Source organism: Cyprinus carpio, chromosome A21, assembly GCF_018340385.1.
Source record: "Cyprinus carpio isolate SPL01 chromosome A21, ASM1834038v1, whole genome shotgun sequence".
In the NCBI taxonomy this organism is placed as follows: Eukaryota; Metazoa; Chordata; class Actinopteri; order Cypriniformes; family Cyprinidae; genus Cyprinus; species Cyprinus carpio.
In genome coordinates this window covers 12,405,878-12,421,195 of record NC_056592.1, presented here as the reverse complement: position 1 = coordinate 12,421,195, position 15,318 = coordinate 12,405,878, and the positions used below count along the sequence as shown (strand labels likewise).

The window sequence follows — 15,318 nt, the reverse complement described above, 5'->3', positions numbered from 1 at the left end:
GTCTTTATGTATCATATTGTTGAATGTTATTATAAAATGTGTAAATATATATATATAGTTTTGTTGATTCATAGTTTTTAAAAATATATTTGTTTTAAATTAAATAAATCAAAAATACTATTGAAAATTTCATGGTACATAAATGTTTATATTTTTATTATTTGGTATTTATTTATTTGTTTAAAAATTAATTTTAAATGTTTTTGGTTTAGTATTTTTATATATATTTAAAATGAGTTTTCTATTTTTGTGTGTTATTGTAATGATTTATAATGATTTTTCTATCTGTTTTGTATGCATTGTTGGCAATGCTACTACTACACTCTGCAGTGTTTCATGAGTTTGTCAGGATTCTTTGAAGAAAAGAAACAGAAAGTTCAAAAGAACAGTATTTTTTAAATGTTTTTTTTATATAATTATAAGTGTTTTTATGTAGATTTGTTTTAAACAGGTATTTTTTTGAGAAATTTTATTTCTTTAATGTAATTTTTGATGAATTTAATGTGTCTTTGCTGAATAAATTTTATTTTTTTGAATAATTATTTTTTTGTGAGAAATTCACTCATTATATGAAAGTTTTTTGCTAGTATATCTAAGTTGTTTTGTTGTTTTTGTTTTTTTGTTTTATTGTGTTTTTGTTTTCAGTGCACTGGGAGAAACTCACTCTGTGGGATACCAGGCAAAATGAAAACAAACCTGGTAAACACGTGGTTTGTTTGTGTGTACACAATGTGACTTGACCCACCCTGTAGCTCTTTGTCTCCTTTCATCCATCTGATCGTTGCAGCGGGTTTGCTGCCCATGGAGGTGCAGGTTATCTCTGTCTCATTGCCCTCTCTGACGATGTCCTCGCGGGACTCTATGATTGGGTTTCCTGGTGGGACTGAGAGAGGATAGACAGATTTTACAAGGTGGTCTGTAAATCAAGCACCACTAGAGTCACATTTAGCCCATGGTGCACTGATAGATGTCATAGAGGGTATTTATGATGGTTGAACACTTAGTGGTGGATAAAAAGGTGAGTATATTCATTCGGTTTTACAAATGACATAATGGAGCATATCCTGAGAAAGTATTAGACACGGATAACTATAACATGAAAAGTGGAAAAACATCTTGCTTAACACAGAAAGCAACAGTAGACAAGCAACAAGCAACAGTAGACCGGAATAAATCTGCTAGAACATTCTACACTGACCTGAATAATTGGGAATGTTCATAGGCATATTGTAACCAACATCTCTAAAGGCTTCCTTTTCATTTTGGTGCTCAGGTGGATATGCCGTGATAACAGTGTTTTCAAAAGACATGCTCACTTTCATTGGTCCTTACTTCCAAGAGGGTCACTACATCTAAAATGCTTGCCTGAAAAGGTCACCTAAATCTTAGGCTTCTAGCAATATGGCAAAAATGTGTGGCGTTTTTTGGACAGGGTTGATTTTCAGGTTTCTTGCTCTCCCTGAGCAGCAGGGCTCCATTCAAGCATTCTGCTTCAACTTGGGCGTCTGAAGCTTTGGAGCCATCCACTCGACAGCATTCAGTGAGCTCTCAGCAATCCCACTCCCTCAATACCCACCCTGCACTAAACTCTGCTCTCAAAAACTGAATAATCACTTTTAAGTGTGGGGGATTTTTCCATGCAGTTATGTCAAGACGCAGAACGAAGCAAAGCGTTCAAATGTACACAAAGACACACAGGCACAAACACATAAACAATAATTCCACTGAAATGCTCCACCATGCAGCTGAGTCCTCAAAGGAAGTAGCAGGTGAAGTGCTTGTTGCGTTTTTAGAGGGCTTTCAGCAGCCCCTCCAAACAGCTGCGAAATTGTGTGTGTGTGTGTGTGCGCACATGTGGGGTAACGGCTCCGTTCTGAAATATGAATGACTTGGCGCTCAGGATCTGGCTTGGCCACGTCTCGGCCCTTCTGTTAGGTGAAGATGAATGGCTATATCTTGATTTTACACTGCTGCAGCATCTCATAAAAGCTGCTCCACTCTGGTGATTGATCATAAAAGGATTTCTCAGGAAACAAAGAAGCCCTGCGTGTGTGTCTGTGGGTGTTTGTTTATGCGCCAAGTGCCTTATGAAAAATCTGACAGTCAAAACAACAGGTTCAGGTTTGTCTAATCCAAAGGTTTCAACCCTGGGGTCGTGACCACATGTGGGAAGATTTTTTATTCTATATATAAATATGTTCTATAGTATCATATATATTTATATAGACTTGTAATGTTTTTTAAAGAAGTCTCTTATGCTCATAAAGGCTGCATTTATTTGATCAAAAATACAGAAAAATTGCAAAATGTTATTACAATATAAAATAATGGTTTCTATTTTAATATACTTTAAAATATAATTTATTTCTGTGATGCAAAGATGAATTTCCATCAGCCATTATTCCAGTCTAAAGTGTCACATGATCCTTCAGAAATCATTCTAATATGCTGATTTATTATTAGAATTGTACTGACCCCAAACTTTTGAATGGTAGTGTATAGTGACTAGAAAAGATTTAGATTTTAAATAAATGTTCTTCTTTTTAACTTTTTACTCATCAAAGAATCCTGAAAAAAGTATCATATCATATAATCATATATCATATTAGAATGATTTCTGAAGGATCATGTGACACTGAAGACTGGTGTAATGATGCTGAAAATTCAGCTTTGCACCACAGGAATAAAGATATATATATATAATATAAAGACACAGATTTTAATGCATATTAAAATAGAAAAAACTTTATTTTACATCATAATAATATTTCACAATATTAATTTTGTACAGCGCTGCACATTATAACCAATCACACATGATTCTGTTGAGCTGACCAATGACCAATCAGAGGCGTTCAGATGAGACATCGCTAAAACACCAGAGTTTTGTTCAGTGCACTCTTCGCTGACTGAATTTAATCTCTGGTGAATTAATTCTCTCTTCATAAACAACGGAGTGCAGATGTGCGTACAATGCGAGTAAGATATGAATCTGTATCAAGAAAAATGTATTCATTCAAGAACAAACTCCAGCATATTCAGTTGCCAGACACTACTGGAACTTCAAATGGAACTGGGTTCTATGGTCAGATGGAGGAAAAAAAAAAAAACGCTTTTTGGCAGCAAACACACAAGATGGGTTTGGTGCACACTAAGAGAAAAAAAAAAAGTACCTCATGCCTACAGTTAAATATACTGCAGGATCTTTAATGTTGTGGGCCTATTTATTTAAATTTATCTGCTGGAGGTCCTGGACAGCTTGTTCAGATATATGACATCATGGATTTTATCAAATAGTCCTTAGCAGTTCAGGTGCACAATGCATATTTTTTAATTTTTTATTTTACCAATATCTGAGAGCGAACTGTATTCAAATGGTTTGGCTTGGTTCGCTTTGGAGCATTCATATATGGGCAAAAAATTCAGCAAACCATGCTCAGAACCTTTAAAATGACCAAGTTTAAAAACACCCTTAAAAATAAAAGAATAAATGCAGATTTTTTTTCATAGCCATATATTAAAGTGGTAAGTTAGACCTATATTATGCTTAAAATATGAAATGAACTTGACCTGGACGCAAAGGTGGAACAAAACACAGGTGTCTTGAGGTGAGTTATTTTTAGAGCTGAACTACTTTTAACTTGAAATGATGTCTTAGAGTATATTATAAGGCCATGGGATAATTAAAATAACTGCATTTTATTAAAGGTATTTAAAAAAAAGGTTTTAAAGCCATAATTTAGACCTTCATATTAAATATGCAGCTTCTACTGTGCTTAAAATATAAAGTGTAGACTAACTTGATCTGAATGCGAAGGTGGAGCGAAACACAGGTGTCTTGAGACATGTTTCTCAAAGCTGAACTTCTTTTAACCTAACATGATGTCTAGCTGAGTATATAAAATAATAATAAAATATATATATATATATTAGACTAAATAAATAAATAAAAATATAAATGACTGTGTGTGTATTGTATGTTGTGTACATGCATGCATGAGTGTTCATACCTAGCACAGTGATGTTGGCGTAGGCTTCCTGTGGGGGGTCTGTATAGAGCTGGCACACGTATCTTCCCTCGTCTGAGAGAGACACGTTGGATAATGACACACGTAGCTCGTTGTCTGAGAAATTGACCAGCTGGAATCGAGCATCTTTCAGGGCTGGAGAGTTGAAAAAGAAAGAGAGCAGATGATAGAATGAAAAGTCACATTTTCACACTTCGCTTCCATTGCGAGCAACAATAGGAACGTGTTGGAGATAATTAGCAGTATTTTTCCCCATCTGAAGGCTAAATTGTGTTTCCACTGAAGCAAATAAAGGCAGCCATATGCTTCTTTAAGCTATTGCTTATAACTGACACCAGGGGAGCTTAACAAACGTGCAGGCTACAATATATTCTTCAGATTAGTTGAAAGGTGCTCCATGGGAATAACTGAAGTGATTGAGATTGTTTCACACTCAGGACCACGGGTGCATCTATTTCTGGCATCGTCTGACCTGAGCATTGTACTGGGGTTTGAAACAGGGACAGTAGCAATGGGACATGGAATGCTAGACCACTGTGACACCCAAGCGCCTGTTCATTTCGACACCTAAGAAAAAAAGTTCTTGGACACTTTTGTCTCTAAAGACTTTTAGCAAATACACACCATTAAAATACACTCAATTTGACTAATGTCCACCGGTGGATATACAGTACATGCAAAATGTGTAACTGGTTTGATAAAATTCTGTGCATGGTGGAAATTACATTTTTGGAATAAAATGACTATATACTGTATATTTTAGGGGAGTAATGGTACATTTATTCTTCCCGCACTGTCACTGTACGGAAGTCATGGTTCGGTTCATGCACTCAGATGACAGATACTGTCATTCATAGGCGATCAGTCCAGAAGGGGGCACGATCTTCAGAAAATACTCCAGCTCCTGCACATTCTTTGGTTTTCCAGCATCTTCTGCATATTTGACCGCTTTCCAGCAGTGACTGTATGATTTTAAGATCCTCTTTTCACTCTGAGGACAACTGAGGGACTCATATAAAACTATTACAACAGGTGAAAACATTTACTCATGCTCAAAAAGGAAACACGATACATTAAGAGCCAGGGGGTGTAAACTTTTGAACAGTATGTTGATGTGTAACTATTGAAAGGGGTCATTTTTTCAAATCCAGTTATTATTTTGTTTTGTGGAATATATATAAACATCTGTTATGTGAAATAGCTTATTCAAGACAGTACTAAATAAAAAATAACATGCAAGCTATTTCAAAACGGTACTAAATAAAAAATAACATGCAATTTCCATGATCCCTCTTATTTTGTAAAAATGAACATTTTGCATCATAATTTGTGTAAAATCAGAATGGATGTTGAATATCTATACACAAAAAGCCATTTGAAATGTGACATTTAAATTCAATGATGAAGGCATGGCAAGATAAAAGTGGTCAACGTGACTTTCACATAATAATAATAATAAAAAGTTGACAATCTGTTATCTTTTAATTGTATATATACCGGGACACCTGTATGCTTATGTCAAATATGGCAGACACGACCTCAGTTTAAAGGCGGATCTGAAAGCTACAATGTGACTGCGAGAATCTCATGCCGATCCTAACTTACACTTCTCTCTCCTAATTACGTGGAGGAACAGAATCTTTTCGGCCCAGAATAATGAGGAGTCCATTAGGGTTCACTTTGCCGGTGTGGGAGGCTGAGCATGAAAAGTAAATGTTGCTGAGGGTGAAATATGGAGAGATGGGAGAAAGAGAGATGAAAGGCTACCGGCACCCCCAACCGCCCCCCACTCGCGGATAAATTCCAGGCTGATCGACAGACCATTTACGACACCAAGAGCACTCGCGCATGCGTTTGTTCTAGCCTGCAACAGCCGAGTTCAAAGGAGCAAGAGGAGAGGAAAAATGAGAGGACCATTAATTAATTAATTAAGTGGGGAAATAAATGGGGAAATAATTAGGGATATTTTGGGGTTTCTTTAGCGATGGGATCATGAAAGCAGGCCCTGATGGCGCAGGGTGTTGATTGTTCTTGGATCCAGCTGGTTAGCCATGCTCTTTCGCTTACATTCAAAAGAAAAAAAGAGAGAGAGAGAGCATGTGCACGCAAGAGAGAAAAAACACATTGCTCTACAAGGGCTGCCATCTCTCTATGTGCTCCGCAAAAGGAAAAAGATCTTCACCGTTCTTTATTACGAAGGGCTTTCTTATACTTGTATTTCCCCACACGAGCCCCCTCAATCCCCCTGTCCGAGTGTGCCACTGCCATCCCCAGCGTGGGAGATGCACAGAGTCCATTTCTTTCAGATTGTGCACGCAAGACCCTGCTGCCAAGGCAACGTATTTCTCACCTTTGATCATGATGTCAGTGCGGTTTAAGCTCAGAGCGAAAATACAAATAAATAAAACATCACGCACATGTAGCTTTTACATCTATATTCCATTCAACACAAGTGTGTGTGCAGTTTATTCAGGTACATGTCTGAGCTTGGGAGTAATAAAGCCACACGTGCCCAAAAAGAAATGCATGGACCAACAGCAGTGCTGTGATCTCCAGCAGCCATTGTGGTGGTCTTTGTTTTGAAACACCAAGCAGTGCGCCTTTCATGTAGCCGCTGTGTAATGTGCGACTAATTAGAACAGCCAGCTTGAAAGCGGGAATGTGGCTGTCAAGGGGAGGGCATGCTAATGATTTAATTCAATTTATTGATTGGGGAAATGTGGGGATTAAAATATACTGATAAGGAGCAAGAAGCCAAACTGGTTTATAATCTATTGTGACTATGCGTCAGGTGGAGAGACAGCAATAATTAGAGCATTATGAGAACATGAATAAGCGCGGTGTCAGCTCTAATGGGGAAAAGAGAGGAGAAGAAACTAGGGAGACCATATCAGTGAGGCGAATAAAACCGGGTAAGCATTGAAAGACCACTGGTTTCCGGAGAAGAATTGAGGAATGTCGGATGCACCGATTATTACCCATTTCACTTGTCTGTGGGTCAATGAATATTAAGAGTATCAATGACAAAGAAAATAATAATTAAATACATACATACATTAAACGTAATGTCATGAGATGTAACTAAGTAAAAATATATATTTTTTCAAGGTATTTATTTTTTTAAATATCATGAATGACATTTTTAGAGTCAAATCATGCATTTTTACAATCTGAACTAAACTTGCCTAATCAAAAAAGGTCAAATATACGCCTTGGAGAATATACGCCTTGATTAATCTTTTAAAAGTTTCAAAACATATTCTTCAAAGTATTTATTATTAATTCTTAAATATCATTACATTTGAACATCAAGCAAAATGTTAAAACCTTAACTAAAAGATAAAATAGTGCCAATCCTGATATTTTTGATATTCTTCCAAAAATAACAAATGAATGTAAATTGTAAAATTAAAAACATGATGTCATATAACAGGTGTATTCAAAGCACAAATTGCATTTTAAATTAATAAATTAATATATCCAGATAATAAATTGTGTTACATCATTGACCCATGTTTCAGAGTGAAAAAGGATACCGAGGAAAAAATATGAGAAAAAATAGTAGAAAAAAAATTGGGGTTGGTTGGAAGATGTTTTTGGGTTAATATGAAATGGAAAGTTGGAGGTTAAGATTTGATTTTATTGAGTGATGTTTTTATTCATTCCAATTAGACAAGGAAAAAGGTAAATAGGGTCAATTTTGATTTCATATTAACTTTAAATGAGAAAAGTATGCGAAGTGCACAAACAGACAGTTGTAAAAAAAATAATATGCCTTCAGGACATCCAGATATAATTTACATACTCGCTCTAGTTAGCTTTTGGAAAAGGAGGTGGATGAACAAAGTCGAAACCTTGGTGAAAAAAAGCAGTGCTTTGTGACCCAAATAACAACAGCATATTTGACTGTGTACATGCCCTTTGCTGCTTGCTGTAGGGTTTTCGGACACAGCGCCGGACACGGTGACAGTGAGAGCTCGTGGGGCCCCAGGAGGTTGTCCCACCGCTGTGAGAGGGAACATTTCTGTGGGTCAGCTACATCCAGAGCGCTGTGGGAGCGGTTGAGAATGAAGCTCAGCTCAGGTTTCCGGTCCCTTCTGAGGGCATGCTGCCCAGTAAACCAGCTTCCTTGCCTGACAAAACCCTTTAAAGCTTATCACCCTGAAAAAAAGCACGGACAAATGCTTTTTTTGTGCTTGTTGTTTTTTTTTTTTTTTTTGAATGTGTTTTTTTTTTTGTGGGTTTTTTTAAAAGGTTTTAACTTTTTTTTTTTTTTAAGAGTTTCATTCGGGCACAATGGCTGTGTGTCGTAACATATGAGGACAGGCATATATGCAATGGGCAGCATATGCCATACAGGAATCTGAAAGGCTCAGTAAAAAAAGGAAAGATTATGCATCAAGGACAAAAAGACAATGTTAAATAACACTGTCACAGCTTTGTGTCCTCTCAGCATGGCGCATTTCAGAGAAAATAGGAGACTTAAAATATCATGCACTGCTACGAATAAAATGTAACTTGTTTGTGTAGTTTAAGTATGGGACATTCAATGTTAGAGAGCATTTAAGGTCCTTTGATATGACATGTGGCAACATTCCCCGAGCTTTTAAGTTTGTTTGATATGTAGTGTGTCTATTTTTGCAAATGCGTTGATGTTTATGGAGTGAAGTTACAGTAAGATAGTTGTGATGTAAGTGTTCACTACAGCTTGCGTGAGAAGCATGAGTTGGTCTTCACTTTCTTCATTCCAGACTGCCATGTCATTATGAAAATATTTGTGAATGCTTGGGTAAGATGAAGATGTAAAATTAGAACAGCCTCTGTGTTCACTTTTGACTTTATACTTATTTGCTCGTCTTTATTCGTTTTTTGTTTTTATGGTTTTATCTGTATTGTTTTTCAGAGTGGTCATTTTCACCGACTGGCTGACTCTGATTTAGCTGAGCTATATGTCCATCGGCTAGGTGTGTCAGGGCCTATAGGGTACAAAGCAACAATAAATTACACAGCACACTTTATTGCACCCAGTACCCTCATAAATCGCCTTTTAGCGCTATCTGCAACATTGGTGACGTGAAAGTTAAAACAGACCATGTGTCGAACATTGAAGCCCTGACATAAGTCCCAGGCGCCCGGCGTCCATCCATTGGCTTGGTGTGTATGGGTCTTTAGAGTACAAAGCAACAAAAAAATTACACGTCACACTGTCTTGCACCCAGTGACCTTGTAAATTGCCCTTTTTTTATCACTACCTGCAATGTCATTCACATGGAGGTCAAAGCAGCTCACGCACTGATCGTTGAAGCCCTGGTGTGAGTCATGTGAAATAGCCTTTGCTGAATAAATGTAATAAATAAATAAATGTCGCTCTCTGCTCACACTAGGTGGGGGGTGTAAGAGGTGTGTAAAGAGGAGGAGGTGCTTTAGAAACTCCACAGCGGTTAACGCCTCCTGCTGAACTGGTGCTGAAGACTGCCAAAGATTCTCAGTTTCCTTTTTTATCTTCATATTTCCTTCACCTACTGTGAAGCCAAGAGTTCAAAAGAGCCTTCACATTCCAACTTTCCTATCACCTTAGGAATATAAAATGTCTAAATTTGAATGTCCACTCTCTAAAGCACATAATATAAAGCATAAAATACTGTGCAATTCATTCCAGTAATGGCAAAGCTGAATTTACAGCAGTATGTATTAAAAATCAATATTAAACATATATTTAAAACAATAAGTACTTTACAATTAATTACAATTATAATAAATAACAATTAAACTGATAAAGCAAGAAAAACAGGCCTGGATCATTCCTTCACAATCCATCGAGTGCAGACAACTTGCATAAAAAAACGTTTCTTTGTGTATCAATGGCTGATGGCTGCCTCTATTATCTGTCTCATTTCCTTTCCTTTGCTCCTGTGCTCCTCTTCCGAATCTCATTTGCATTGTTTTCTCAGGTTTAATCCTAGAGGCTCCAGGACACATGCTGCTTCTCCTAAATGGCAGCAATCAATTTTGATTACCGGCCACGGTTACTTTGAGAAGAGCCCATCAAAGTTTTATTAAGAAGACGGGCGATAATTAAAGCCTTGCACGGACCAAAAATCTGGAGTCTGAGCCTTGCTAATGATTGGAAGCTGAGAGATAAAATGACGGTTCAGAAGACTTTAATCCAAAATCTGAGAGGACCGGGCACACAATTACTTTAATCGTTACTTGATGAGGACAGTCCCTCAGGCGACTGACGGCTCTCCCGTTCACTTCCCTTGACTGGAATGCTCTTTAACCACAGTGCCGTTTATGGGGAAGGAGATGAAAATGACTCGGTCTGGCACCTCAGAGAAGCTTATCATTATTTCAGAGAAAAGTGATGAAATAAGAAGGACAGACCTTTCCGGGGACCGTTTGTGGAGACAGGCGCCATGTACATTGAAACCACCTGATATGTGCCGGATTGGACTTAGACTGAACTTGAAAGCACTTTGGAACTACTTAAAACTGCTTCCTGTTGCAACTTTTGTGCAAAGAAAATACCATCATCAAAGTGCTTTTCTGCAAATGACATGGGACTGGCGGGTGCAATATTTCATAGAGGGGTGGGAGAGATGAAACTCTTTAGAAAGACTCTGCTATAATTACACAGTGCAGCTGTAGGGAAATATCAGAGAGGTCTTGTGTAAGGCACATCACATGAGAGCAAGGGAAATCGCTGAAAAAACATGCCCTCACCAGCCAGCTTGGTCTCTCTATCGGTTGCCCTCAGAAGCGCAGTGGATTACTCTGAAGCATTAACACTTCAGCTCCACTGGGGAGGATTCCTGGGGATGCTGACTGTTTGTGTGAGCTGTGTGAATATGTGTACTCACGTCTGACGTCTTTGAAGTAGATGGTCTGTCTGTTGGGGTTGAGGAGCTGGATGACGGAGTCGTCATTGTTTTTGACTCGACAGCTTATGGTGGCTGTCTCTCCCTCCACTACTGAGATGTTGTCCGATATGAGATTCTGGCTTTGGACTGTGGAGGGACAGAGAGAAAGAGAGATCAAGTTGAAGAATGAAAGAGAGCCAGGTCTATTCATCCGTTCATCTTATAACTTCTGCTATCTATATACTGTACATTTGTTCATCCATCTTATGACTTTTACTATCTATCTATCTATCTATCTATCTATCTATCTATCTATCTATCTATCTATCCTGTTTTCTAAATATCTGCCATCCATCCATCCATCTTATAACTTCTATCTAGCATCCATCCATCCATCCATCCATCCATCCATCTATCCGCTAAATATCTGTCTGTCCATCACTTCTAAATCATCTAATATGTATAAAATTTCAAATCAACATTTCACTCAAATTGTAATTGTGATTATATAATCAATAATGAAAAACAACTGCATGAAATTAGAAAAAAAAAAAAATATATATATATAATGAAAATATATATTTTCATTAGTGGTCTCAGATATTTGTACCCTAAAGCTAAATGATGTAAAGCATCTGCATCATTTTGCTCATCTGATATGCTGTTAGATAAAGGCAATGGGCACTAGCGGGTCCAATGGACAAAATGACGATGAAGCATCTGCATCATTTTAATTGTTGGTTATGTTGTAAAGATGTAGGTTTTGTTGAAGTAGTGGTGATGATTAGCATCATCTAAACCCACAATCTCACACTTACATGAGTGCACAATGAAGAACAGGTGGCAAAACACAGTTAGAGTGGGTGTGAATATCCAGCAGAGTGTGAAAGTGTTTTTTTCCCCCCTCTCTTTCCCGCATAGTGTGTGCTTCATGAGATTGCCTGTTTTCATGTTACACATGCTTGGTCCAAATCCCCTCTGTGGATGAGATCACCATGTGATAAGAGCTGCCACTGCCATAGGAATGAAAGCTACAGACCTTGACCACTTGACCCAAAGCGAAAATGTATACCATTAAATGGGATAGTTCAACCAAAAATGAAAATTCTGTCATCATTTACAGTATTCACCATTATGTTGGTGTCTAAACTTCTATGACTTACATACTTTCTTCTATGGAACATTATGTTGGTTTGTATAGTTCTATGAATTATGTAATTTCTTCTATGGAACTGCTTTTTTTTGTTGTTTCATAGAATTAAAATGATGGAATTTATTTTTGCTCCCTGAGGGAAAAAAACACCCCACAGCTGCCTACCCTGCAGAGCTGAGAGGAAAACATGAATAGGCTAAAGCTGGAGATAAATAAATATATTAATGTGAAATGTGACATGACTTTAAGAGACCGTCAAGTGCTAATTTGCATGCCTCAGTTGTCAGGCACCTCTAAACAGCCCTGTCACTTAAATCAGAAGGGAAGAAAGCAATCAGATCATGTGATGGTGACAGATAAGGGGAGACAGTTTAACAAAACTGAATTCAATCAGCCTGCCAGTAGCACAAAGTCAAAACAGACCAAAACAAATGAACCTTGCGCAGGAGTGACTTCCTTAAGTCTCGTCAAAAGGGATGAGGCGTGGATTGAGAGGACTGGATTGGAAATGCAAATATAGAGGCTGTTTATCCCAGAGAGGGGTTAGCGATGAAGGTTAAGCGTGCTACAGCGGTTGTCACGGAGACTGCGCTAAATACTGGTCACTCGGTGGCCATTCAGTTGGTGGGTGGTAATCATGCTAAGTGACAGAAGATGCATTGAAAAGGGTAAACACATACATGAGCACGCACTGCAGCCATGTTTGGCAAGCTCAATAGGAAAAAACAACCTTTAAGCATGTTAAAGCTAGCTGAGGTGGAGAGTGTGAGTAGTGAGGAACAGGACACTTAATTAAATCATTAAAATATTCACTTGATAACCTTAAAATGTTCTTCTATATCTCCTCCTCTATCAAGCATTAATCTTGTTTTTTTCCCCTCCCTTAGTTTATATCTGAGCCTCTCATACCTTCACTGATAATCCCATAACTCCAATCTTGGCTGAGCACTGCAATATTTTGAACTTAAATATTGCTCAAAAAGTCATTAAAATGTAGAGTGTACGTGATAACTCAACTTACATGTAATTAGCTAGTACTGTGTTTACTTTGCTCAACTCTGGGGTGATGAGCTGGATGCCATTTTGTTGTGTGGGGTGCGAGGGCTGACTCTAATCATCGGCAGACCTCCTGAGACACCGCACATCTCCTTTACTTCCAGAATGTTTTGCAGAAACTTTGGCAACAAATCTTAGTGAGGTATCATTTAACTATTCATGCGCTGGAAAGCAGATGTTTAATCAAGAGCAGGAAAACCATGAGGCCTATTTAGAAAAAGTGCTACAGGAACAGACATGAATCACTAGGGTGTGCCAATGAGTCAAACTCGATGAGGAAAGAGGGTGAACATGTTAATTACATTCTGGCATGCTCTCTGTTGCTTTTAATTTATATGTTTTGTTTTAGTTTTTGAGAGTTTTTTAGTGTTTGGGGTTTATTTCGTGTTAAGAGTAATTTTTTTTCCCATCTAAGTAATAACATTTGTTTTTAAGAGTTTTTCAACCTTAATTTTAAATTTTAAAATTAAATTTTAAACATTCTATTAAAAAAAAAATTCCCATGATGAAAATATTTTTAATAATGTTTTTATAAATATTTGTAGCTTTAAATTGTATTATTTAAAAAAAGTGTCATTAAAATGCAGATTTGTTAAGTGGTTTGCAAGCTTTAATTTTAATTACAAATTAATTTTAAACATTCTACTGAAAATATTCTGTGATGTTTATTTAGTTTTAATCATGACATGGAATTCTTTTCACTAAAATGTTAAAAATTAGTTTAGAATTAAAATGTAAGCTTTCAAAACAATTAACACATTTGCATTTTATTCGAAAATAATAATTTAAATTAAAAAATTCACATTAAAGCTTCACTTTTTAAAGTTTACTGAAACAATACTGTTTTTATAAACATTTAAAACTTTCATTTGTATTATTAAAAAGACGCCATGCTTAAATGCAAATTTGCTGTTTTTCTAAAAATGAGTTTGAATCATTCTACTGAAAATATTATTTAATGTGATGATTTTTTTTATTAATCTGTTTATAAATATTTAAAACAGTTTTATTAAAAATGTGCCTTGAAATACAAATTGGTTTCTATTCATAGTAGATCAATCACACTTATAACATATTTTTTATTAAATTAATTTAGACATATCAATCATGAGACATTACTGTAACATCTAATATAATATAAAAAAATGATAAAATATTAAACAAAAATGCACAACACATGCACAAATATTGTAGAAAAAATAAAAATAAATTTGTAACATTTTGGATTCTTTTTTCTTTTTCTTTTTGAACACATTGTAACACAATATATAAACTAACTATTTAGAATAATCTTGGCAAATACAAAACATATGTTAATATTCATGTTCCTAGGTACCTCTTATTATGAAAAACTGCCCTAGCTATAATAGCAGTTAAGTAAATCTTGTGCTGGGATCATACCATATTAATAAAGGTATTAAACTTGTTTAGGCCCCAAATTATTATTGATTATTGGTGTGCAGGTTGGTTTAATTAAGATAATTGTTTGTGTCACTAGAGCTGGAACAAGTGAGCGAATGATGAATTCCTATTTAAATGAAGATTTCATTAGCCCTAATGTTCAAGCAAAGACCATCAAAAAAGGGTCCCTTTAAAAAATTAGCTTTCTGTGCATGCATCAACAACAAACAAGGCATCGCAAAAATGCATTTGCATAACTTGTTCAAACAGATCTGTGACATTATCTCTGTATTTAATTACTGACATTCAAAGTAAGTAGCACAGAACATTGATCATTTTGGTCTAGATTAAAGCTGTCAGAGGACGATACTCCACTCTCAGTGAGGCAGACAAGCCATTTATATCACTACAGGCCCGGCACCACCCCAGTGCCCCTCATACATCAACCCAGAGGAACACCCAGAGCGTGCATGTGTGTGTGTGTGTGTGTGCGTGTGACACAGAACAGGCTAATGCAGGAGTGCACTGCCGTGCTGTAAAGGTCAAAGCACTCTACTGTCCGCCTCAATAGCTCATCCTGCCTGCTGCACTTTTTTAAACAACATGTGCGAGTGAGGAAAACCATGGCTTTGAATTAGATCTGAATGGTGATGATTGTAAAAGATTGAGATTCACGTACACCTGTGAGCCAGAATCAGTGAGAGGATATGTGATACCCATCACTATTCTGAGCCGCAAAGGTCAGCTTTCGTGCTTGAATATTAAAGTCTGGCTAATAGAGGAGAACTCCATGGTTATGGTACTATGTGTTCAGAGAGTG

General features: G+C 36.8%; 1 protein-coding gene across 4 annotated transcripts in view; it reads right to left on the bottom strand.

The window, feature by feature from the left end:
* cadm1a (cell adhesion molecule 1a) overlaps positions 1-15,318 on the bottom strand; it is a 244,744-nt gene that overhangs the window by 50,721 nt on the left and 178,705 nt on the right. For all 4 annotated transcript variants that reach the window (XM_042710882.1, XM_042710883.1, XM_042710884.1 and 1 more), the window contains exons 3-5: positions 10,889-11,035; positions 4,011-4,163; positions 746-883 (exon numbers count right to left, since the gene is read on the bottom strand). In XM_042710882.1, coding sequence (XP_042566816.1) covers positions 746-883; positions 4,011-4,163; positions 10,889-11,035 — 438 coding nt within the window. The remainder of the gene's footprint in view (positions 1-745; positions 884-4,010; positions 4,164-10,888; positions 11,036-15,318) is intronic.